Genomic DNA, 26,457 nt, shown 5'->3' with positions numbered 1-26,457 from the left:
AGGATATACCGTGAAGTGTATTTTATGAGCAAACTCTGATCACCAACGAAACACATAAGCTGATCGCTATAGAGAATAATTTTACTGTTTACCTCTATTTGAGGAAAATCATTACTTTTTTTTAGCAAGTGGTAAGGTAAGAACCCAATCTTTTCTGCAGTTAATATAGCTCCTTTTGTTGTTGAATTATCTCAAAGCACTTCACACATATTCTTCCATCATCCACACTCACCAGAGAACAGATGACTATGTTTGGTTTTACCACAGTGCCGAACTTTGGAAAATTGTTAAATGTAGAAACTGTTTTAAAACTTGAGCCTGAACTTAAGAATATTCAACAATTCTGCACAATCATACTTGCTTTAAGACAAAATGGTCTTTCAGGCTAAGTCTAAGTGCGATTTGGTGTCTTGTGTAAGAGTGGGATTTGGCCAAATCACCTAACTCAGCCCAGGCTAACCTTCTACTATGAATGACTCAGTACCACAAAAGGTGGTGCATTCATCCACTGGGGAACCACAGCCACCTCACCCGTTAAGATTTATTTAATTTTCTTTTAATTCAAATTCCTATTACCCGGTGAATTCAAATTCAAGCTCAAATTGTCGAGCGTTGAGCGAGCAAACGGACGATATGATTGTCTCCCCTCATGTTACGATTCAGTGGTGTGATTCTAATGAGTTGTCATTTAACAACTGTGATCCCAGAAGCTGATTTGGCTACCGGCTAACACTACATTCATTCATTCATCACTGCAGAGTCGGAATCTGAAATTGAGCCACAGTTTTCTCTACTCCGTTCTCAACCTCTGGAGTCTGCCAAAATCAAAAAGCACTCTGAGTCCTTCCCTCCATCAGCAAAAAATAAGGTTTTTGACTTGATCTAAACATTGGATTCTTTCCACAGCGCAAGAAATTCCCAATTTTCCCAGCCTGTCTTCCCTGAAAAAAGAAGGAAACTAATTACAGAAAGAGGAAAGTGAACATACAACAGTAAACGACTTGACTTTGCATCTATTTTGCCAAACACAGAGCAGTAAAAGGAGAAGGTTGTATAGCGACATAGAACATCACACACAAAAACATTCCCTTGTCCATTCACAGGGCGCCCTTAAACAGGCTTTTTCCATTCGCAGCACGTAGCTTCATTTGAAAATGAAACAAGAAGCTTTACTGTGGGGCAAATGAACGTCACCTCCCACTGACAAAACATATCACTTGCTTATCTTAATCAACATTCGAATGTGTCGAGTCTCTTACAAATGCTCCGGTCTGGAGTCACACTAAAGGCTCGAGATTCTGGAGCGAAGGGAGGAGAGAATGCGGAGTGATTTCCATATCACTCTCAACATTTCCAACTGGGAAACGCAGACTCCATAACTACAACTATGGATATTGTACAGTGTTGTTATTATTTTTATATTATACAGTGGTTACTGGGGTGGTGCAACTTTAGAACAATATACACAGGAGAGTCTATGACTTGCTTGTTATGTAAATTCCCATTTTTGTAGTGTAAGTATAGTGTAAGGCAAAAATATTTGAAGGTTTCAATGTTTCGCAGACAGATAGGTGGGAGAAAGTAAGTGACGAGCAATATGGATTTTGTTGGGGGGGGTTTGGCGAGAATAGGTAGTACATTTTTATATTTAATATTCAATTCTGTGCACCTTCTATCTCTCTCTGGTATTCCACAGGATTGGGTTCTATATAGTATGCTGCGGGAATATATTTCATTGACAGACTGGGGGAAAGAGGGCTGCCTCTATCACTCAATTTTCTTTGTCCTCTAGAATGTGACTTCAAATTTTCTTTACATTTTCTAAAGACTCTAAGTCTCTGTATGTGGCACAATGCCAACAACCTGAACTGATGCTTTAATAATAATCTTTTTTTAATGCTTTAATGGTAGATTAGATTGGTATTCAGGAAGCATCTAATTATGGTCCAACCTCTCTTGTGATCATTTCTAATCTCGTGAAATGGTTTATTCTGTTATTTGCAGCCAAATGTTCAAGCGATTCTCCATGTTAACTTGATCCAGTATTACTTACAGCCTTTCAGTGGAAAATATACCAGAAAAAAATCAACTTCCTCACTGCCAGGAGGGATAATTCATCTGTACTTAACTGCAAAAGGAAAAGCCTGAGTAATTCTTGGTCATATTTGTGATACCCGCAATGATGAGTTGATACTCGTCCCACAAAATACATAGTCAATTCACATTACAGTATATTCTGTGAAGCGTTTGAGACATCTCAAAGACCTGATAAGGTGCAATATCAAATGCAAGGATTACAGGATTTTATTGTTACAAGTGAGCAAAAGAGCAAAGTGAGCAAAGTTTACTTTATCCTGGATGACAACGGAATAATAATAATCTTTGCATTCGATACAGCGCCTTAACACGTCTTCGAGAAGTCTCAAAGCACTTCATAGGATTTACTGTAACGTGAATTGGCATCAGATGTAACATTTGGAATGAAAGTAATCTGCACTTTCTTTGCCTCTTCCTCTCTGTAAAAAGCCAAAGGATCTCATTTGAAAATGATTATGCAACTAAAGTGTTGCTGCTAATGTGCTTGTACTTGGGCTCCTCTCTTGTTCTGCTCTCTGCCATCTCCCAGCTGTACTCTTGCAGTCCAGAGGGTTTGGCTCAGTTTCTGTACACAGGCGCACGTACACTGTGCTATTGGGATAGTCACACTAACAGCTGCTTCCACAGCTGATACTCTAACCATGTCACAAAGAATTAAATCTTTGCCCTTTAATTTGACAGCTGCTGTAACTATCTTCTTTTGTTTCTCCTTTTCTTATCAGGTTTGGTTGATTTCTTTAGTGCACTCAACCAATGTGAGTGAGTGAGGGAGTGAGAGGGAATTTACTTTACTGCCCTCTGCCCTCAGTGTCAGAGCGAACACTCTCAAGTCCAGACTGTATAGCAGAGGATCCAAAGGCTCTCTCTCTCTCTCTCTCTCTCTGAACTGCCACAATCACCACAACCTTAGTAGAGCATCACTGTGACATTTCAGTTGCCCACACAATCCATCTCTGTGGCTTCTCTGAGGAAGAAGGATAACGTGCTGCCAATTAGTGCTGAATTATGGTTTAGTAATTGCTGCTGGCTTGCTCACACTAGCCTCCGGTTTCAGACTGCACCAAATTCCTTTATTCAGAGGCACCTGGCTGGCTGAAATGAGTACCAAATAAACCACCGCACTTCCTTTTTTTCCGCTCTCGATTGGAGAGGCTATCATAAGACTGACTCAGATAAAGGAAGTCGTTCAGCCCATTTGATCACCCACCCTAATACTACTAATAATAATCCTTGCATTTGATATAGCGCTTTTCACGTCGGGAGGACGTCCCAAAGCGCTTCACAGAACACACTGTAAAGTGAATTGACTGTATATTTGTGGGCGAACGCGGCAGCCAATTGCGCACAGCAATGTCCCACAAACAGTCGTAGATTGAAAATGACCAATTTATTATTGTTTTTGGTTTTGGAGGGATTATTATTAGGTGTGTGGAGTAAGGAAACTTGCCCAAGGTTTCGCCCTCTGCCGGGAATTGAACTCAGGTCTCTCACTTGCAAAGCGAGTGCTCTTAACCACTGAGCTACAGGACTCCCTAACCTCAGCCTCTCTGCCCCCACCCTCTGGAACTTTATCCCACAGTCCCTTTGCCTCACCCCCTGCCTTGCCTCCTTCAAGGCACGTCTCAAGACTGCCCCTCTTCGATTGGGAAATTTAAAGATAGAGCACGAGAAAGTTAAAGCAAAAATAAGGAATTGCCATTGTATGTTTAAAGATGTTGATTGGATCACAGTTACATTACAGAAAGGACATCAGAGACAGATTCACATCCATGATACCAAGGATCAGTTTGAAGTCTTGAAAAAATGGAACTGTTTTCTCTGGAACAGAGAATCTATAGCGATCAACAAATTACTAGAAGATTTCTAGAAGATAAACACTGAAAAATTATTTATGTGCGTCAGTAAATCAGTAACTGGGGATATTAACTTGAAACTAGAAGAGTTCAAGAGGAAGTTAGCAGAAATCTTTTCAACCAGTAGTTTATTAGAACAAGTTTTGCCGCAAACATTATTGAGGCTGAGAAAGATAACAGTATTCAACAGAGAATTGGAAAATGATTTGAAGTGGAACAACAGAAAAGGGTATGCAGAGGGAACACAAACTGGATTTGCCGAAGTTAGACCCAGTGATGGAGATAATAATACTTTTGATATAGCACCTTATCATGTTGAGACCACTTAAAGTGCTTCACAGAATACAAAGTGAATTGATTGTGTATTTTGTGGGGGATGGTACCAGTATACGTTCGATGGACAGAATGGTTTCTTTCTGTGCTGCAATTTCTTAGAATCTATTCCAAATCCTCGCGCTAATTGGTTTTGATAGAAAATAATTTGTGTCAGTCAGTGTCCAGGCGACAAACCTATAAATAACAATTAATTTTTGTCAGCGTCAACATCTAGCATATACATAAACCCAGAGAAAACTGAACTAGGGCCTGCCACAAACAAATTCCAACTGATGATCTGTCAACACTGAAAACACAAGGACGTTTTCTATTGAGAAATTGGCTGGCTAATTGATGGAGGAGATTTCAGGGTCTGCTGACCAGCATCATGAAGGTTCACCACAAAAGCCGTTGTTTAAAGATTGTGGGGCGCCTTCAGGCTACAGCAAACACTAATCAATCTACTCCAGATCAAATGTTTACAAAGGGTTTTTCCTTTAGGTTTAATCACAGGAGGTTTAATTCATCACAGCAATATCTGGTCATAGTTACACCTAGAGACTTGCAAAGTTGGGCCTTGTAAAGTTGTGGAGTCCTGTAGCTCAGTGGTTAGAGCCCTCGCCTCGCAAGCGAGAGGACCTGGATTCAATTCCTGGGCAGGGCAAAATGTTGGGCAAGTCTCCTTACTCCACACACCTCTGTTTACCTCGCAGAAAATAGGAAGCCGCTTGTTAGCCGATTGGCGGATCACTTTCCAGGGGGTAATAATCTCTTCAAAACAAAATAATAATTTGGTCACTCAATCCACGACTGTTTGAGGGACGCTGCTGTGTGCAATTGGCTGCTGCATTTTGCCCACAAAATGTACATTTTACAGTATATTCTGCGAAGCGCTTTGAGACGTCTCGAAGATGTGATAAGACGCTATATCAAATGGAAGGATTATTATTATTTTCTCTGGCGCAGAATGTTAAGGGGAGGGAGTATCTGAAATAAGTTTTCATAATTATGAATGGTTTTGGCAAGACACCTAAATATTGCTTCCACTGAACAGCGAGTCAGCATCAATAGGGTATCAATGACGATTATCACAAGAGGATAAAAGATTTTATTTTACATAGAGGACGATTAGAATATAGAAGACCTCTCCACAAGCGAGTGTTAAAAGACAAGTCTGTAAAGCAAATGAAGGGAATTGGATAAATGTTATATTATGGTGTGTTAAAGGGCACGGAGAAAGAGCAGAGGAATGGGATTAGCACCAATGTCGCTGAATGATCTCCTTCTCAAGTTGCAAATATTCAAGAGTTAGATATGAATGCTTGAAAATAATTTAAATTGTATAACTCTTAGATTACAATAAATGCAAAAAAACAAGACGATATTAATGTGACACCCTCTATTCGATGGGCTTGAGAGGCTAAATAAAACATGTTCACGTACTGCTTGCAAATATGGTGGCCAAATCATTTGGACTTTACTCAGTTTTAAACTGGAACTTTTTGTTTTAGTTGGTCTGTTATTAAGCATTTGACTTGCGGCATCACAGCTGTTTTTCGAATAAAAAAACCCAAGTGTCCCTTTGAAACCTTTTTATAGAAGAAAGGTCTATAGGAACAAGTGAAGCGCGAATGAAGCAGCAAAAGCTGGGACATGCAGATTTCACGGCACATATGGGGCTATGCTGGGCTGCCGACTGGACTGGAGGCTGAACACGTGACAACACGGCTCAGGTCACGTGTACTGTGCGAACACGCCACAGCCCTTCACTCAGCCTGAGGCACAGCCACACACACTGCAGCCAGAGGCTTGCGCAGAGTTATCTCAAAGGTTTCAGAAAGTTATAGGAACAGGAGGAAAAGGCCATTCAGCCTCTCACACCTGCTCCACCATCCTATTAGATCATGGCTGATCGAAGGCGTGATAAGGCACTACATCAAATGCAAGGATCATTATATGATTATTATTTTGTCTTTACGCATCTGCCTACATAAATAACCAAGTCAGGGTGTGGCCGAGATTAGCTGAGTCACTGTGAGCAGGAAGTGGTGGCCACCAATTCGGTTCACAACATATTGATGTTCCAATGTAACGTGTGACTCTGAGCCACCCAATTATTATTTTTCTCAGCAGAAGTACTTATGTCGAAATTGGCTTTATAGCCGGGAGGGTGGAAAGCAGAAAAAAAAGCACATTATTTCTTAATCTCGACACTAAACAAACTGTTATGTAACTTCTTATCTGATTATCACTGTGTAACATCCATTGCCAGCCTAACCTAACCCTGTTATCGGGTAAACAGATAGACACCTAGATCTTGCTGAGTTCTGTTACATAGATTCCTTCTTGTTTTCCAGAGGGAGCTGGCACCTTGGTTTCCCAGTGCCTCTGGGGTTCCGACATCTCAAGTGGATTGTCTTTACCATCGAAGCGAATTTCAGGAATATTAAAGACCTGAGTCGATCGAGTGACTGGGTCAATTGTTTGATGTCTCTTTCAGTGTCATCAGTTGCTCTATTCACACAACAACCTATTACTGGCCCAGAGGAGAAAACAGTTGCCAAAAAGCAGTCATATCAGTGGTCTCCAAATGGTGATGCCCCAGGATACAGAATCAGGATTTACTGTAGGGTTTGCCTCTCTGAATACACAATTAGGAACTGCGGCTCAGATATCAAACCCCTCCATTAGAGAATCTCGATATCTAGCACTGTGCTGCACCCGGAATACAGAGCCATGACTTCAGTACCACCTGATTGCACATTTGAATAAAGAACAGGGTTATCTATGGGTATGAGGCTGAACCTTTCAATACAGACTGATGACTTGCAAAGCACTGCACTGCGCCACTGAATGCTCACTCAGTTCCGTGTGAATTACATTTGTCCCACATTCATTTAAATTTCAAAGAGAAACTTTCCCTCTGCAGCCTGTCAGTCGCTGCCTTCCTCCTCCTGGATGGACAGGATGATAACAAAATGAATCGGTCCCAGAGCCTAAATTTCAGACAAAATGTTCTGCATGTTAAATATAAAGAGCGTGGAGCTTGCTTGGGTTTGTTCATTAACACACAAGGCCACGGCTGGTGTGATCTGTGCATGACAGTCCTTTTAATAATGCACCTCTTTGATGTTAGCATTTGAGTGTGAGACACTGCCAATTTGTTTTGAGCCTTCAATTTTTAAGTTGAGCTGAAAGTTCAAGTAAAACCTCAACACTTCAAGGCTCTGCTGGAGGATGGGATTCACACTCAGCAACGTCAACCTCAGCCTGAAACAGGGAACCCTGCAATGACACAAAGGAGATGGGTATTTGTTGGGCGCTTACCAGAGTTCAGATAGGAATGTAATCCAGCAACAAGAGGCATTCCCGTGTCAGAGTAGGCACCTGCTGACTTGAGTCTGTGACTGGTGTTCACTGGGCAAAAACAACGTCCTCTTCCTAAAATGGCCTTCTATTCCTAGCTTGGGCCATACATCTCAGATCTCTAGAGTGCATTGTCTTCAATCACAATCTCCTCTAACAAGGTAAGGGATTTTGTTCTACTTTTCATGTCTGTTTCCCTCACACGCTCACGTACCAATATTCAGTTTCTTCAGCACGAATGCTCTGCACAGCATCTGGCAAAAACAGCATCTGACACAGCATCTGACATGTTCAATGACACGCACAGAACAACTTGGTCACTCTCATCTGAACCCTGCCCTCCATTCTCCCATTGCCCCCCTTACCCCATTACCCCTTTCCTCCCTCCCACCACGGTTACAGCTTGGTTCCGGTTGAAACTACAATACACGTAAACTTCTGGAAAAAGTGGAATGGATGATATTCCCCCAGAGAATGGGATGGGGTGGGCGGGGAACGAGATGAGCATCTGTTCCCAAGCTCCCAGCAGGCAGCCATGAACAGAATGGAACGATCACATGGGTAAAGACAGCAGCCCTGACTATTTGCAGATTAAAATAAATATTACTGTCAGATGGCTGCTCGCTTCATTTCTAACGACTTTAGACACAGAAGGAAAAGACGTTATCAGCAGATGACACACAGTGTGGTGTTATTGCTCCACTCTTTGCGATAGATACTCCGTGTAAAATCACACCAGTACATCATGCAAACCCTGGAAAGTCACTCGAATGGCCCGAGTGGTAGAAAGCATTGACTGGCACAGATTATAATAATAATAATCCTTGCATTTGATACAACGCCTTATCACGTCTTCGAGACGTCTCAAAATGCTTCGCAGGATACACTGTAAAGTGAATTGACTGTATATTTTGTGGGCGAAACGCGGCAGCCAATTGCGCACAGCAGCGTCCTCACAAACAGCAAATTCTGTTTTCATTTCAGATTTCTAGCATCTGCAGTATTTTGCCTTCAGAGATCAGATAGTCCAGGAGATTCACATGCAAGCAGGGAAAAACTGTCATGACACAGGCCGGCAAACAGTGGCGCAACACTGTGCTTGTATCCTTCACACAGCAGCAGGGACTGGGGACATTTCCAGAGAAAGTCAGCTTAATGATTGACTAATGTACAGTCACTGCACTCAAGATAGCAGCGGAGCAGATTGGGCAGGAGTAGAAAGAAAAAGCTGCGAATGTTTGGAATCTGAAATGAAAACAAACCGAGAGAACACACTGGAAATGCACAGCAGGTCAGCCAACACGCCAGAGTAAAGATTGACTCAAACTGCATGTGTGACTCTTCTTCAGAACTGTGACGATTGAGTTGGAGAGTCTTGTTAGCGGATCAGGAGAGGGGGTGGGGGCGGGGGGGGGCAAACAAGGACATTTACACAGAGACTCGCTGAGCACAAGTCAAGGACATCCATGAAAATCATAAGAAGATTTTTTTTTGAAATGACGGTAAATAAAAAATACGTGAACTTGGGTACAAGCTCTTGCCACATGAAGTACTTCCAATAATACTGCACTTTCCAGTAATGCCCGTACATTTGTGCCTACTCCTTAGAGTTAATTCTGTGTCGACACAAATGAACAAGTATAACTGGAAATACAATATTTTATTAACAACATAACGCTATAACCAGACTGATAGCAGCTCTGTGCCTTTCTCAGTCTAGTTACTAATAGCATTACATTGTTTCTATCAGCAGTCATCAGGAAGCACTGCGTTCATCTGTTGCTTAGGCTTGGGCTCAAAGCCATGTTCAGGAATTGAGTTCCCTGTCTGCTCTGTGTTAAACAGGTAGTAACTCAACGGCTACAGCCAGCAAATAGCACTCTTCAGTCCATAGTCTTCAAAGGGTATGAAGGAGACCAAGTGCCAGGCTCCACATTCTCCACCCAGAATGCAGGATAGGCGCACGAGACGGTTACGGGTTTCCCCCATAGGACACACTCTCAAGCTTCCTCACCACCCGGTTTAATTACAGGAAAACGTGCGAGTTCCTGATCCTCGCAGGTGGGGAACGATGTGCAACCCAGCGAGATCAAAACATCTGGTGAATGTTGGTGTGAAACAAGAGGCAAGGAAAATGTAGCAACTGTGAAGTCAGTAAACGATTGCAACATCTTACATTTACTGAACTAAATGTTATGCTTTGTGCCGTTATCAGTCTGGTTATTATAGCGTTATTCACCCAGTGATTCTGCACTCATATTTGTTTTGTCAGCATTTGTCTGCATATGGCTGTCTATATTGGGACATCCTCCCTACGTAAAAGGCTCTATACCAATGTAATCTTGTTGTTGTTGTATATGACTGGCTCCGCCTCATGCTATTAGATATAGTGCCTTATCACGTCTTCAAGACGTCTCAAAACGCTTCACAGAATATACTGTAAATTAAATTGACTGTATACTTTGTGGGCGAAGCGCGGCAGCCAATTGCACACCGCAGCGTCCCACAAACAGTGGTGGATTGAGCGACCAAATTATTTTTTTTTTTGAAGGGATTATTACCTCTGGAAAAGCGATTCGCCAATCGACAAACAACCTGATTCCTACTTACTGCTGAGTAAACAGAGGCGTGTGGAGTAAGGAAACTTGCCCAATGTTTCGCTCTGCTCGGAAATCAAACCCAGGTCCTCTCGCTTGCGAAGCAAGTGCTCTAACCACTGAGCTACAGGACTCTTTCCCATCCTGGGGGAAGCAATTTAGCTTGGCTCAAAACAAACTTATTGTATTATATGGGGAGCCACAAGCATGGTTCCAAGTCCAACCACACAATTACACTGCCCGCAAAACCCACAGGATTGCCTTGTGCCTGTGTTGTTGAAACATGCCAGTCTGGCCAGCACTAAATTATGGTATGATGACAGCTAATCAAACCCATACCAATAACATAACAGAAATAAACTTGTTTCTCATTCACGCACGGCCAAAATTATTCTGATCAACTGATTATTACAAAAAGGTTTGTAAACGTATTCTTTAGCTGGAGATATATGATAGCCCACAGATACAAACTAGGCCTTCTGGGTTGCATCTTTGGGCTTTTACTGACAACCCTTCAACCCAAAGATATCAGTCATTGTTTGGTGCAGATGAGGAGTGTGAGATAGGGAGAAGCCAGCAAATGGCGCTGTGTATTTAATGCAGCAACAAACAAGAACAAATTGCATTTATATAACATCTTTCACATCGGGAGGACAGCAAGAATGGAGCAAGAAAACCGAGAAAAATAATAACAGACTTGAAGACAGACTGAGAGAAACAAATATTGAATGGCTCAAAGCAGCCGGTTGGCTTCATTTCCCAGCCTCAGAGTAGAATTTATAAAACAATACCACATTTCAGTGTGTGCTAATGTCCTGCAAATTGTGCTGGAAGTCGGCACAAAACACAGACTGAAATAGAGAACTTTGTACAGCAGCCTGCACACTTAACACTGTGCATGACTTAAACCTCTGGAGATGGAGATTAATTCAACCTCCTGGCAGTGCACCACGACTGAAACAATCTTAGCCGATCTCTGCAAATGTTCCAGGCTTCTTTGACTCTTCTATAATTTACCTTAAAAAGCCAATCTTTCCTCCCCCACCCCCCCACCCTGTCTCTCCTCTCCCCATCCCCACCCACCGCTGTTGTTGACTTACAGCCGTGACACATGCAGAAGAACTGATATATTTCAGTTTAAACTGCACTTGTGGGATTCACTCCACAGCACATATCAAATCTTTATAGCTCCTAGAACACTCCTGTTCTCTTTCACTCCTGGTCTCATCTAGGGCTGAAATCCCAACTGATGTCCATGCGTTTGGGTTTTAGTCTTAAAGCCTTTTTAAAAAAAAAATCAGAAAACAACAATCTTACGTATCGTCTAATTTCCCCCCAAAAAAATTCAGACTTATTTAACCCCATTTCTCTATATTCCACAAGTTTTAACACAACAGATAGTGTTATGTCTAGGAACACAAGATTCTTCGCAGATCAAGCTTCATATCCTGCAATCCGCAATCAAGGTAAAAGCTAACAGAAATCTGATCAGCATTTGCCTCTGAGCCTCTTTAGCAGACTTGGGATAATTAGTTTCTAAGAAACGTAGGCCATTCAGCCCCTCGAGCCTGTCCCGCTATTGTATAACATCACGGCTGATCTGCACCTCAACTCTAATTACCCGCCGTTGCCCCATATCCCTTGATACCCTGACCCTGATAAGCATCTATCCACCTCAATCCTGAAAATATATTTTGATCCAATAGTCCACAGTCTTTTGGGGGAGAGAGCTCTGGAGTTCTGCCTCCTAATTTCACTCCTATATCTGTTCCAGCTATATCTGTTTCTCAGCCCAGGAAATACTATTGGCAGGATGTTAGGGTTTCTTTGGGTAAATTTATAAATATTAAGTAGGAAGCTGGAGATATAATGAGGATTTACACAGTGGAAATCTAATTTTATGCATGAAATCAGGATTATGCTTGGATCAGGATTTCTAAAAACTGGGGCTTAAAACAACAATTGGTGGCAAGGTTTGATCCCAGAGTGCTCCCATATCCTGATCCACCTTGTCCAGGGATATCTCTCTCCCTCCACCTCCCTCCCTCTGGCAAGGCCTCTGAATCTTTTTCCCCATCTCCCTTTTCTTTGATTAAGCCCTCTGGCTCTTTTTCTTTCTCTCCCTCTTTTTCTTTTTCACTCCCTCTCTCTCTCTCTCTCTCTCTCCCTCCCTCTCTTTCTCTCTCCTCCTTCCCTCTGGCCAGATCTTTGACTCCTTCAAACTTTTGTTTAGGCAAACATTCCAAGTATTCATCTCCAAATCTATTTATTTCAGGAGGAAGTGAGTCAAACCTGACTGTTCAAAACTGGCACTGTGTCTATAATCTCTAGAACTATATCACTGCCAAAGGTGTTTCTCCCCCTCATGTTCTGCCCGCCTTTGATTCATTCAATACTATTTGGGGAGGACAAGTTTGCAGGACAATGGGGAGAGAGCGGGGGAGTGGGATTGATTTAGTAGCTCTTTTCAAAGAGCAGGCACAGACACGGTGGGCCGAATGGCCTCCTTCTGTGCTGTATAATTCTACGGTTCTATAATGATAATAGAAACTTGTTGGATAGAACCAACATTTCTGTTTGTTTGCTGGAGCAGTTGGATAGCTCTGTAAATCCAGGCTAAACTATGTTTGTCGATCAGTAGAAATACACTGGGGTTGTTTTTTGGGTGGTGCAGGGGGGAAATTATTTTGGGCTCCTCAAGGTGCAGTTTGGGATATGGAACGCTATCCATTTCAGATAAAACAAGTGTCTGCTTCAAGAGCTGTCAGGTAAGAGCGTAGTTTAAGGCTCACTCTCTACTCTGAACCAAATATTGTATCAAATGTTTCTACATCACTGCTGACTATTCTGCAACCTCTCTGGATGAGACTGCACAAACTCATTTCACATCGGACATTTTACAGCCATCAAACACACGGAGATGTTAACTCCATCAGTTTGGGCTGAGTTCAGCCATGTTTCCAGTGATTCATGCCTAAACCACTGTGATTCCCAGTGTCTGACTCTTCTCCATCCTCACCTCCTGCCCCCCCACCGGCCAATCAATAATAAAGAGACAGAAATGGACCTCTTGGTTGTGGTGAATTCTTTGCAATAACATTATTTGGATTTTACATCAGCTCTAATTTTAGTTGCATTTAAAATCAAACTCAAGATGAAAGCAATCAGACAGTGTTCAAAAATGGGGGTCACTGTTTAAAGGGATTAATGAGATCAAAATAAACCTGAAAGTCCATTTTTGTTGTTGCTGTTGTCGCGATCTTCAACGTAGCCCTATTAAAATTGAGGGCCGAAATATTCTACATAAAGATGGTAATTCATTTGATTTTTATCCGTTTTAAAAACCTGCCAGTAGCTGATGAACAAAAACTAGGGACTTACTAAACAAAACCCAATGAGCCTGAGGGAGCTGTCTCCTTAACCACCAAGCCAGGTGCAGAATACTGTAAAGCTTTAATAAGCTATTTTTAAAGTCCTTTTCCTTCGAAACAACCAGACCTCGAAACACAACAGAATAGAACAGAAACCTCTCAATAACAAAGGGCAAACAGCAAAGGGAATAATCCTGTTATCCCACTGTCTGCATTAAGCCAAACCCTTCATATTTTAAGATGATAGAAACAGGACCTATTGTGCACACACCATCTGTCCAAAGTTTGAAAGATGTCATACACTCCACGTGCCTGTCAATGTGAGTCTCTTATCAACAAGTCTAATCAAACATCCCAAGGCTTTTAGATTGTGAGATAAAATCAGTCTCTCAACTCCCTATTTGGAAAGTCCATAACATGGAATACATCCATAATTTCCCAACTCCATTTTCAGAAGGACAATGTCAGGGTTGGCTCAGTGAAGAGAGAGAGAGAGAGAGAGACATTGATGACTCTGGGGTGTAAACGTCTCTGTTAGGAGAAGAGGAGTGTGAGAGGAGAGGTCAATTCGACAAGTTCTCATAACATGGTCACAGGCATTTCATCCAAAATAGACCAAGGTTTAGACAGGTGACGTTTGTGCCTTGCAGAACCCAGGATTCGTATCACCAGTCAAAGGAGTTCTTATTCGGAGAGCATTCACAGTGATGGACACCACCACCACCAACAACAACAACTTGCATTTGTACAGCGCCCCTCATGCAGGGTAGTGTTCTAGAGAGCTCGACAGTGGCGGAGCACAATGCCGGGCCGGGGGAGTGGGAGGTGACCGTAGGCAAAGTCAAATCCATCACTATGGATACTATTAATGTTCCACTGTGTGTTATGTTGGAATTCAGGGCTGAGAGCTGATTAACATATAAACTGCAATTTCAATTCCCTTGTTCAAGAGTAAAACAGGTTGCAACATTCATTACCACCAATAATAGATAGATATGTAATTATTATATTGCCAAGTTCAACTGGTTCTTGGAATGCAGACTTAATTAATGATCATTTGCTCAAAAAGAGTTTGATAATCTATCCGTTAAGTGCCAAGAACACCCTATTCAGAAGGACCCAAGAACAGGATGCGTAATATATGCATTAACAGTTCATGTGTAATATGTTAATAGATAAGTGTTAGTGTAATATAATAATAACAATCCTTGCATTTGATATTGCGTCTTATCACGTCTTTGAGACGTCTCAAAGCGCTTCACAGGGCATACTGTAAAGTTGACTATATTTTGTGGACGAAATGCGGCAGCCAATTGCGCACAGCAGCGTTCCCACAAACAGTCATGAGTTCAGTGACCAAATTATTATTATTTTTTAAAATATGTTGATAAATATTAGATATTAATAGATATGTGCGCCATGAGAAGCAATTCCAGTGGCGATTAGGCTTCAAAACACTAAGGAGCTTGAAAAATCCAAAGGGATTCCTCACCATCAGAAACTGGGCAACAGCCTCAAACAGAATCAGACGAAGCAGAATTTACTCCACCAATGTGGGCTGCAAAGCAAAGCAAACAGCTGAACCTCAGTGTGCAGTCCCTGGGTCCCACAGTCTGCTTCTCCTGAGGCCAATAGCAAAGGTCTCTCGAAACACACCTGGTCTCCACAGCTGAGTGTGTGTGATGTATGTCCTTCTCCACCACCCCTACCCCCCCTCCTCCCGCTTCCTGCACCACTGAATGTTTAAAACTGAACATTAAGAAACAACAACGACAACACGATTACATTTGTATAGCGCCTTTCACGTCGGGAGGACGTCCCAAGGCGCTGGACACTGTTCAGCATTTCAGACCCGAGCTGGGGTCAGGGGGGAGAAGGGAGGGGAGGGGAAGGGGGGTGGCCGATGGCATAGACGAAGAGGGTCTTGAGGCGGGACTTGAAGGAGGCTAAGGAGGGGGCGAGGCGGAGTGATTGGGGGATGGAATTCCAGAGGTTGGGGGCAGAGTGGCTGAAGGCTCTCCCGCCAATGGTGGGGCGGGGGACGTGGAGCAGCCAGAGCCGACTGAGCGGAGGGAGCGGGCGGTTTGGTAGGGGGAAACACTATTTAGTTTAGCTTAAAAATATACCACAAAATATACAGTCACTTCATTTTACAGTATATTCTGTAAAGCGCTTTTGAGAAGTCTCGAAGACGTGATAAGGCGCTATATCACATGCAAGAACTATTATTATTGTTGTGGTTCTTGTTGAGTAGGTTATTGGGATACGACTAATAATAACTGCCTTTTCACACCTTGGATTATTTGCCATTGAAAGCTTTGTGCAAATACCGCCAGATTGTTGAAGCTTTCAGGTGACTGGCAGTGAAACTGGGTGGGAGACAGACTGAATGAGGGTTAAAGAAGAGAAGGATAGAATTATATTAATAATAATCCCTGCATTTGATACAGCACCTCATCAGGTCGATAAGACGTCTCAAAGTGCTTCACAGAGTATATTGTAAAGTGAATTAACCGTAAATTTTGTGGGTAAAACTCAGCAGCCAATTGCGCACAGCAGTGTCCCACACACAGTCGTGGATTGAGTGACCAAATTATTATTATTATCTAAGACGAGAAAGAAAGAATAAGGGATGAAGATGAATATTGTGTATTACAGGAAGAAATAAATAATGGGAAGATATCAGCTTTGAACACAAAATTCTCAGAATCAAAGCCTTGCTAAAGGGCATAATTGAGCTTGATTTTGTTTGCAGAAGGACGAGACAGGAGAACTGTGCACTGTTTGTGTCTGATCCCTTCATGGGCAAGTGATACAATGATGATTTTTAACACGATTTACATCCCAATCATGTGTCTGTAACTGAGCAAGAAAGGATTTGCCAAAGACTTTTTCATGAAGACAATGCCCCCTTTAAGTACAGCTTCTAAGCTATGTTAGAGTGCGAGCCTTTTAACAAGGACTGTTCCAGGCTAAACAAACGAAAACAACTCTGACAGGCTGCCCCATTTGTGCCGTTTCCTTTTTGTTATTGAAAGATATTCTTCACGTGGTTCGCATTTGAAAGACATTTGTTTCGTAGCAAACGGAAAGTGATACAAATGAATGGCTGACAGGTCTGGAACGCTCTTCCTCTATCCCTCCGCCTTGCCCCTTCCTTCCCCATCTTCAGGTGGCTCCTGAAGAGCTTCCTCTTCAACCAGTGTCTAAGGTCACCTTCCCCCTCTCCCCCCCTCCCCCCGGCTCCGCCAATGTCAAGCGCTCTGGGACGCTAACCTGCCCAAGGGGCGCCGTGTGAATGCAAATTGTTGTTGTTGTCCTTATCATCTCTGGGAGTGGACAGAGGATGTGTGGCGAGGGCTGAGACCAGATCACCAGACCGGGCCAGGCTGGTGGGTTTGGTACAAACAGGGCACCTCAAGAAAGAAAGGAGCAACAGAGAAAATTTCTTGTGCTCTCCCGTAAAGAAGGAATGTAAAACATCTCGAACAGAAGTAGGCAAAACAGTGTCAGGCTGTCAGAATTGTTCAGACTCAATTCTACTGAGCATATGTCTGGTAAAGATTTCACCGCAGGGACAGAGATCCTACTAATGGATGTGATTACAATAGACGGTGTGAAAGAAGTACCATATGATTTGTAAAATGGAGTTCTCCGCACCCTTCTTAAAGATGATTTGTGTCACGTCTTGCCTGACCTGCCATCACCTCGGAGGGATCTAGATTTCCACCCAAAGTGACTTGTGGTACAGAGCGAGAGATGTTTCCTAAGAATAAATGCGACCAAATCTCGCAGCAGAAATTGGTTTCTTTTAAACGTTCGTCCCTTCATGTTTCATTTGCAGCGCTGCACACGAGTGAGTAATCAGGGTGTAAAGCATGGGCCCTTTTCAGAGGACCTCTCAAAGTGCTTGACACTGTTGGCTGGACAGCTGTCCTGTGGATGAGATCGCAAAGGGTTTGGTCGAAGAAAGTCAGAGGACACTGACCAGGATGGAGTAAATATTTACCTTCAGTCAACACTTTCAATGTTCCTGAGCAGAGAGAGAACAGCGCAGGGGGAAAAAGAGCCGTACTGATTTACACACATGCTTCAGATAGGCAGTGAAGTGGTACAACCCACTACTGTTCCAGAGTAAGCTGCTTCACGAGGTGTTGAGCAACAAGCTTTCAGCCTAAGACTCTCCGTGTGACAGATCCCTTCAGAAACTAGTTTTATAATTGAATGAAAAATAACACTGCACTTTGTAAAAAAAAACATAAACAGCAAAGATCCCGAACGAAACAAAATAAAGTTTGCTGTTAGCGAAGGACATTTTAAATGCAACATATCAGACTATCAGCGAGACTGGGAAAGAAAAGTTTATACCACATTAATAAAACTCCCTCTCTCTCTCTCGGGTTAAAAACAGCGACACATCACGAACGAAACAAAATGAAATAAAGAATTCATTTGCAGAGCCCTTACCAGCACGGCTTCGGAACTTTTCTCAGCCATGGTCTGAGCGAATGAATGAATGAATTTCTCCAAAGCTTCCCGGCAGATTCTCCAAGAGCTTCTCCCCACTCCGCTCCCAGTCGCTGCTGCCCTCTGTCTCTCTCTTGGTGCTGCAGTAACGAGACTCTCCGCAGTGCTTTACTAACCCAGGCACCTTGTGTTCTCTGCAAAAGACATGTGACACATCAGGCTTTATTTCAGTCCAGGCTCTTGGCATCTCTACTCTTAAGCTCGCTGGTGATTTGCTTTCCACCATAGAGTTGGAGATATTATCAGTTTTCATTTTAAGATAATTGGCAAAAGAACCAGATGGGAGATGAAGAGAAATTTCTTTACACAGAGAGTTGTTACGGTCTGGAATGCACGGTCTGAAAGGGTCGGTGAAAACAGATTCAATAACAGCTTTCAAAAGGGAATTAGACAGGTACTTGAAAAGGAAAACTTTGCAGGGATACGGAGGAAAGAGCGGGGGAGTGGGACTGATTGGGTAGCTCCTCTTCCAAAGAGCTGGCACAGGCACAATGGGCTGAATGGCCTCCTTCTGGAGTCCTGTAGCTCAGTGGTTAGAGCACTCGCTTTGCAAGTGAGAGACCTGAGTTCAATTCCAGGCAGGTCAGGGGGAAACCTTGGGCAAGTTTCCTTACTCCACACAGAGCCTAATAATAATCCCTCCAAAACCAAACAATAATAAATTGGTCATTTTCAATCTACGACTGTTTGTGGGACATTGCTGTGCGCAATTGGCTGCCGCGTTCGCCCACAAATATACAGTCAATTCACTTTACAGTGTGTACTGTGAAGCGCTTTGGGACGTCCTCCCGACGTGAAAAGCGCTATATCAAATGCAAGGATTATTATTATTATTATTATTATTCTGTGCTGTAATATTCTATGATTCTTCTACCTGTAATAGATACGTTAACATTCCACTTTCCATTCACAATTCCCATAAAACAAAGTTATTTTCTTATGACTGGCCTCAACTTTTAGTTTGTAGTCAATAGACTCTCCGTCTCTCTCCCACATCCACATTTAAATGGCCGTACAGAGGAGATTAAGGAACTGAAGTCGAGGGAGCACTGTGAAACTGAAAGGTTTGCTAAGCTTTGTGTGCGTGAGGTGAACACAATGGAAAATGAAATACTTTCTCACTTTGGTTACTCAATGTCAGCATCAAGAAACTCAATCGTGTACATCTATTTTGCCCACAAAAATGTACAGTCACTACACTTTACAGTATACTCCGTGAATTGCTTTGAGACATCTCAGAAGACGTGATCAGGCACGATATGAAATGCAAGGATTATTATTATTATTACAGAAGTGGAGACGCAGTGTACAACTCTGCCTCTGCTCTAACCTCTGATGTGCAGCAATGTGATGTTTTACATTTCCCACGATGGCCATCCTGCAGTCTCTTTAATGAGAATGGCAATTTAATGCCAAATCATTCAATGTGTCTGCACGCCCCAAGAACTGGCTTACGACGGCTCAAAATCACTTCAAATAGGAAACTTACAGCGAACAGACAGAAGAGACTATTACCCCACACATTTTGGCTCGATTCGAACACAGGTCCCAGAGGTGGAAGGAGCGTGTGCTAAACACACGGCATCTGGACAGCGAGCTTTGCTGTGGGCTTCACAACAGAGAGACTATGGGGCTCGGAGAGCATCCAAATGGTGCAGCCTCTCTCTCTCTCTCTTTTTTAAACATCATCTGCGCGCAGCGAATTCTGCTTCATCAGATGCTTTATGAGACTATCACCCGGCTTTTCATTCTGTTAAACAGCGTTTTATGCTAAAGTAATTTTAAAATGTTCAAATGACGAACAAAAAGGAAAAAGATCAAGGCAGCCAGTAATTTGATTGTGCATGACCTACTTCCAGCAATTCAATTTTTTTTTAATAATCCTCCAGAGTTTTTGGCAGCTCTCCGCAGACTCCGAGCGGAAATACACCTGTGGTCTAGCACCGAGCCAAACAGACCCCAAGTTCAATCTGTGGTTGATGCACAGAGAGTCTCAGCCATGGTCATGCTACAGTACCCCTGAGCTGGGAACGGGAGGAGAAGAGAGAATTGGCTTGGGTTTGCACTCCTGTCTATTATCCAGGGCTCCTTAGTGGAAGTGCACATATGTGGATGTCAGGCGCTGACGGGAGCCCCCATGGTCACACAGCCTGCTGATACAAAGTCTCTGGGTTTTTAAGATGTTAAAAAAAAACATTTAAGTCAGGCAACCATCGCCAAGCGGGCAGCTTCAATAGAGAAAGGCTAAGAGGAAAGAATTGAAGTCTAGAAGGTGCTTGCTCAATAATAATAAGGCTTGTATTTTATATAATGCCTTTCATGTTACAAGGACGTCTTAAAGCTTTACACAGGATTCACTGTAAAGTTCAGTGACTGTATTTGTGTAGGCGCTGGGCAACTGAACCAGGCTATCACACAGCTCAGCACAGGTACAGACATCAGAGTCACTGCAAACTGCCTCATCACCAGATCAGCATTATCGGGAACTGCAGAAACAACAGAAGAACAAACTAAAGAGGGAACAGGGTGTTATGGAGGGGCGGAAAGTCCACAGGAAATGTTTAACATGTGCTTTAATTCCAGACTGTAAAAATATGAAAAAAAATGTGCACTTTGAAGTTAACACAAGTTAATTAATTAAGACATTTAATCAGCTTTCGAAGAGCACAGAAAATCATTTCTAAAGCAATTTCATACCATATTAGGCTAGTGGCATCAGTACCGTGGCAATTACGAGGGTTTGTTACAGTTGGAAGACCAAGACTTCATCATCGGAGTTTTGCTGTGCCAGTATCAAACCGAGGAACCTCCGCTCACACTCTAGTGTTAGCCTGCCTTCCTCATTCCCGTCGTCTCGCTCCCTCCCTTCCCATTTTAGGTCTCTGCTGAAGACCTTTCTTTTCGACCGCGCCTTTGGTCACCTTGCCCCCCACGTGGACGTGGACCAGTTGGTAGAAATAAAATAAAAGAAAATAAAAGTTCCCCACAAAGAAAATAATATAATATTATAAAAATAACCAGCAACATGCCCTGGTGGAATTTCAAGGCCTAGAAATGCAATTTTCGAGTTATGTGACAGTTACAAAGCCCCTCAATTAGCTCACCGCCTTGTAATCACTCCCAGGCATCCGTTATTTTACATGCATAAAGCATCTGAACCTCTCCAATTCGATTACTACCTTGTAATCACTCAACGAATCCATTGCGCTACGTATAAATAATTCATATATAGTCAAATAAAATGGTTTATGCATTGCACATTACAACTTTCAAGGGTCTGAAATGTAACACGAATACGTGCAGAATAAAGGTGTCTTGGTGGGATTATCAAAGACTTAGAAGGTACCGTTGACCACAACAGCAACATTCAACCAGATTCGACATATCAGCTAAAATCACTGCAGTGCATATGTTATCGACAAAAGCATTAACTGTTAGTCACAACAAACCGGTTTAGCATTCTGGTTGAGAACAGTATTGGGGTAATATAGGGATAGGTTCAAACTGAAATGTACAAGTGCTGCAAGGAACACATTGATTTTTCCGTGCTCCTGCTTTACCCGGGGGAGAATGGGGCGGGAATCTTGTCTTGAGGGACGAGGAAACCAGATTAGTCGAGTGGTTATCGATGAAACTTCCAAAGTGGTTAATTTATTGCCTGTGAGACAATCTGGGGGTATTAATGTGATAACATTCTCCCAGGAGATAGAGAGGTGGGTCAGATCCACCCTAGCCATGTCTATCGAGTCATGTCTATGCTTGAGGATGCCTTGTTCCTGTCTGATTCTCGCCATGTTTCACGGCTATGTGAAGAGTAATAGGAAATCAGAGATAGTATTTACTATGCAGTATTCTCAGGATGACAAGATTCTTAATAATCATAATAATAATAATAATGAATTTGGTCACTTCAATCCACGACTGTTTGTGAGGACGCTGCTGTGCGCAATCGGCTGCCGCGTTTCGCCCACAAAAATTACAGTCAATTCACTTTACAGTATATTCTGTGAAGCGCTTTGAGACGTCTCGAAGACGTGATCAGGCGCTATATCAAATGCAAGCATTATTATTAATAATCCTGATAATTCACTGCATTGTCCGATAATCGTAAAATACCACACCCGATAGATCGGGTTGCAAGGAAGCTATATATATTGAAGGATATAAACTTTCAGAGTGAGGTTTATTCACTGCATTATTCCTTCTAAAATTTACACCTTCAGTTATTTTTTTTTCTGGTTGAATCCCATAGCAGAGTTCATTTAAAATAGAAAACAACTTTCATCGACTGGATCATGTCATCCAAACTGAAGTGCTTTTGTAAGGTGCGATTGAAATGCGGTGAATATAAGATTTTATTTCCCTGCGTGTTGCAGTAAAACAGCGTTCTCAATATGCATTATTTAAAATAAAAAAACATTTTGCTGTCTAAAAATATCAGCAATATTTGACAACTGCAAAAATTATTGGGAATAAATTTTCTCGAAACAAACAGCAACGAACAAACGTACAGTCAGGCTGCGAGTATTTGTAAGTGTCAACACAGCATTTTGAAGATTATTGTAATTTTTTTAATATTACGGTCGACTATTGAGTAAAAGCACAACTAATTTGATCAAATTGTTGGGGAATAATGTTAAAGCATGAAGGCAGTATCCCTTCAACATAGTCAAGTAACAAAGGGGGCTGAATTCAAGACCAGAATAAGCATAATCTTTGCATTTGATACAGCGCCTTATCAATTCTTCAAGTCATCTCAAAGCGCTTCACAGAATGTACTGTGAAGTGAATTAACTGTATACTTGTGGGAGAAATCTGCAACCAATTGCGCATAGCAGCGTCCCAGACAGTCGTGGATTGAGTGACCTAGTTTATTTTTATTTTACTGTATTTTTGAAGGAATTATTACCCCGGGTTAATCGACTAACAACTGGATTCCTACTTACTGCTCGGTACACAGAGGCGTGAAAAGCAAGGAAACTTGCCCAACGTTTCGCTCTGCTCAGGAATAAACCCAGATCCTCTCGTTTGCGAAGCGAGTGCTCTAACCAATACATTACAGGACTTCACCATGTTGTGAAGTACACAAAAAAGTTTAGTTGTTAGTTTACACAAAGCATTAAGTAGTAAAGACCTTTTGGAGCTGAGCTCAGCTTAAGTCTTGGTGTATATTGCAGTGCTGTCAAGTAGGATTTCAGTGAAACATTATGGTAGCCAAGTGAATTTATTGTACCACGTCTATTCAAACTGTGAAAAACAACCAGCAAAGCAATTATAGATTTTCTCTTTCCATACTTGGGAGAGCGTTTAGAACTACAGAAGGCTGAGGTGAATGACTTGTGGTTATATGTCTGTCACTTGGATGGTAGAAATGGGAGCAGTTTGAGGTGATGAATTAAGAGTTTCACACATAGGGGCACAGCATTAAAGCACATTAGCTTAAGTGTGAGTTTTTAATACCTTACAAGTAGCAATGCAGTAAGAATCGGCAATAACAACAATACAATGGTCACTGTTTTGGGGGTAGTAATCCCTCCAAAAATAAATAAATAATAATTTGGTCATTCAATCCACAACATTTTGTCGGACGCTATTGTGCGCAATTGGCTGCCGTGTTTGGCCTTCAAAATACACAGTAAATTCACTTTACAATATATTCTGTGAAGCGCTTTGAGACGTCTCAACGACGGGATAAGGCGCTGTATCGAATGTAAGGATTATTATGATTATATTATATTATTATTTAAGTCTTTTCTCAACTGCTTATTATCCTTTGTGTTATGCTTGGCTCCCTGCTATGAAATAATTCTCCTTATGCTGAACTAAACTTATGGTTGATTATAAGCCGCCTGCCTCCTTTCCAATTGCTTTTTCTCGCACAGATTCTGTCTGATGCTCGGTTTCAAAGCAGGTTCCTTCTACTCATTGTGTGAAAGTCTCTCTATTCCCATTTCTATCTCGGGTTTCCTTTCACTTTCCTCCATCTCTGCTTCTTTATTCAGATTCAATACACAGAAATTGAGTTCCTTCACGAAGTCAGTTTTATTTGCTGCCGCTCTGGCCTGCCCATGAGTTCTGTTTTTTCAATTTATTCTTTTTTGTCCACATTCCAGGTTATTTTTATATATGTCCGCCCGACATGAAAGGCACTTTACAGATATAATTTTGTTGTATTTTGTTGTTGTTACAAAATGTACCTTTTATATCTTATTTACAAAGTTCATCCACAGGAACCTTACCCTCTCTCTACCATTTTTTCTAAAGAATTTCACAACTTATCCCTGAATCTCCTCGATCAGGACCACATTCTCATTCTCTTCCTAAGTTGTACATCTGTGTGCAATTGGCTGCTGAGTTTCTCCCACAAAACATAGAGTCAATGCGCTTTACAGTATATTCCGTGAAGCGCTTTGAGACGTCTCGAAGACGTGATCAGGCGCTGTATCAAATGCCAGGATTATTATTATTATTATTATTAACTGCCCAAGTCCCGCTGAATTTGCTATTATTTATAAGTTTCACATAACTCATACTTCGCACAAGTCATATTCAATGTACGGACCCAAATGACATGATTTATGAGAGGTTTCCTGTACTAGCTTTCGGTTGCTATCTCCTCCTGCATCTTTCCCTGCTTCTCTTTTCTTCTCTACTTTGCTCTTTTACGTTCGCTTCTTTGGTTTCTGTCACTGCGGCGCTGAGTGTGCCAGCTGGCATTGTGCCAAGCTCACCCAGTCCACATTCAGTCGTTCCAGACTGCACCTGCAGCCAGCCTCTGCTCTGCCGTGCCAATGACGCCCCTTAAAGGAACAGAAAATTCCATTTACTGTCATTGTACACCACTGCGCATCTGACAGCAAAATGCTTCCCAACATGATGCAGTGCTTATTGCCCGGCATTAAGCCCTGCATCACGTTCTTATATGTTAAGGAGGAACATATAGGAATCGTTGTTTTTTGTATTTAAAAAAAGATTGTGTATTCTGCCTACACATGAGGACTTGCACATAAAAAGCTTGAATCCAATTACGTCCAATTTTAATGGAACCAGCCCTAAGCCATAGGTCATAGAAATTACAGAGAGCAAGCACTACAACAACAATAACATTGCACTTATACAGCGCCTTTCACGTCGGGAGGACATCCCAAACAGTCAGATGTTGGGGCCCGAGCATGGGGGAGGGAGAATAGGGTTGATAGGCTCTTGAAATCTAATGCTGGAAAGAAGGTGAGCTGCGGAGTTGTAGATGGAATACAGTTTGTGGAGGATAGTGTTGGGACGCCAGGCTAGCAGATGCTGGCGTACAGCTTGTAGGCATTGTGGTTCTGACAAAAGTTTAATTATCAGATTGAAGAGAAGACTAGATATAGACTAGAGATCCTGGGATTGCTCTCTTTAGAGCAGAGAAGGTTGAGGGGAAATTTAATAGAGGTGTTCAAAATTATGAGGGGATTTGATAGAGTGAACAGAGAGAAACTGTTTCCACTGGTGGGTGTGTGGGTAACCAGAGCCCATAGATTTAAGATAATTGCAAAAGGACCAGAGGGGAGACGAGGAGACATTTTTTTACACAGAGTTGTTATGGTCTGGAACTCGCTGCCTGAAAGGATGGTGGGAGCAGATTCAATAACAACTTTCTGAAGGGAATTGGACAGGTACCTGAAAAGGAAAAACTTGCAAGGAAATGGGGAAAGAGCGGGGCAGTGAGACTGACTGGGTAGCTCTTCCAAAGAACCGGCAAGACACGATGGGCCAATGGCCTCCTTCTGTGCTAACATATTCTATGTTCTAGGTGGATGACATTGTTTGTCTTGACTATAAAGAGTTCTGCACCAATGCAAACCAATGCAGAATTGGTTGTGCATTTCCATACTCACATACCTTTTCACCTTATCTATGGGATTGAATCTAGTGTTTGCTCTCTGCACTTTCTATGACCGATGGCTTAGGGCTGGTTCCATTAAAATTGGCCGTAATTTAATTCAAGCTTTTCACGTGCAAGTCCTCATGCGTAGGCAGAATCCGCAATCTTTTTTTAAATATTAAAAAAAACTTGCTCTTGGATCTGCTAGAAAAAAAGGCCACTGTGGGAATGAACACCTGCTGATCTATCTTATTGCCCCATTTCTATGCCTGCATTGTGTAGTTACTCAATAACTTATCAAGGTAATCTTTGCATTTGTTATTCCGCCGAATCCCTCAAAAGAGCTTCTCATGCACTTGCTGTCACATATAGTGACTGTGAATTTGAGTGGTAAATGTGGCAGCCAAGTGCAGCCAAGTTCCCACAAACAGCCATAAAGTGGATGGCCAATTTTCACCGGGATTGTT

The 26,457-nt window shown here is 42.2% G+C and overlaps 1 protein-coding gene across 5 annotated transcripts in view; it reads right to left on the bottom strand.

The window, feature by feature from the left end:
- slc6a9 (solute carrier family 6 member 9) overlaps positions 1-25,181 on the bottom strand; it is an 80,967-nt gene extending 55,786 nt beyond the window's left edge. For 2 of the 5 annotated variants that reach the window (XM_007899922.2, XM_007899928.2), the window contains exons 1-2: positions 24,689-25,181; positions 18,067-18,260 (exon numbers count right to left, since the gene is read on the bottom strand). Coding sequence is in view for 1 of the 5 variants with exons in the window: in XM_007899928.2 (XP_007898119.1) it covers positions 18,067-18,096 (30 nt within the window). In the remaining 4 variants the exon portion in view is untranslated. Of the gene's footprint in view, positions 1-18,066; positions 18,261-20,823; positions 21,110-24,688 lie in introns of those variants that run through there. The other 3 variants (XM_007899925.2, XM_007899924.2, XM_007899926.2) reach the window with 3 other exon arrangements.
- Between the last annotated feature and the right edge of the window lie 1,276 nt (positions 25,182-26,457).

This window comes from Callorhinchus milii, unplaced genomic scaffold (genome assembly GCF_018977255.1).
Source record: "Callorhinchus milii isolate IMCB2004 unplaced genomic scaffold, IMCB_Cmil_1.0 Scaffold5, whole genome shotgun sequence".
Lineage (NCBI taxonomy): Eukaryota > Metazoa > Chordata > Chondrichthyes > Chimaeriformes > Callorhinchidae > Callorhinchus > Callorhinchus milii.
The sequence above is the reverse complement of the archived record's forward strand: the minus strand, read 5'-3'. Positions and strand labels throughout refer to the sequence as shown.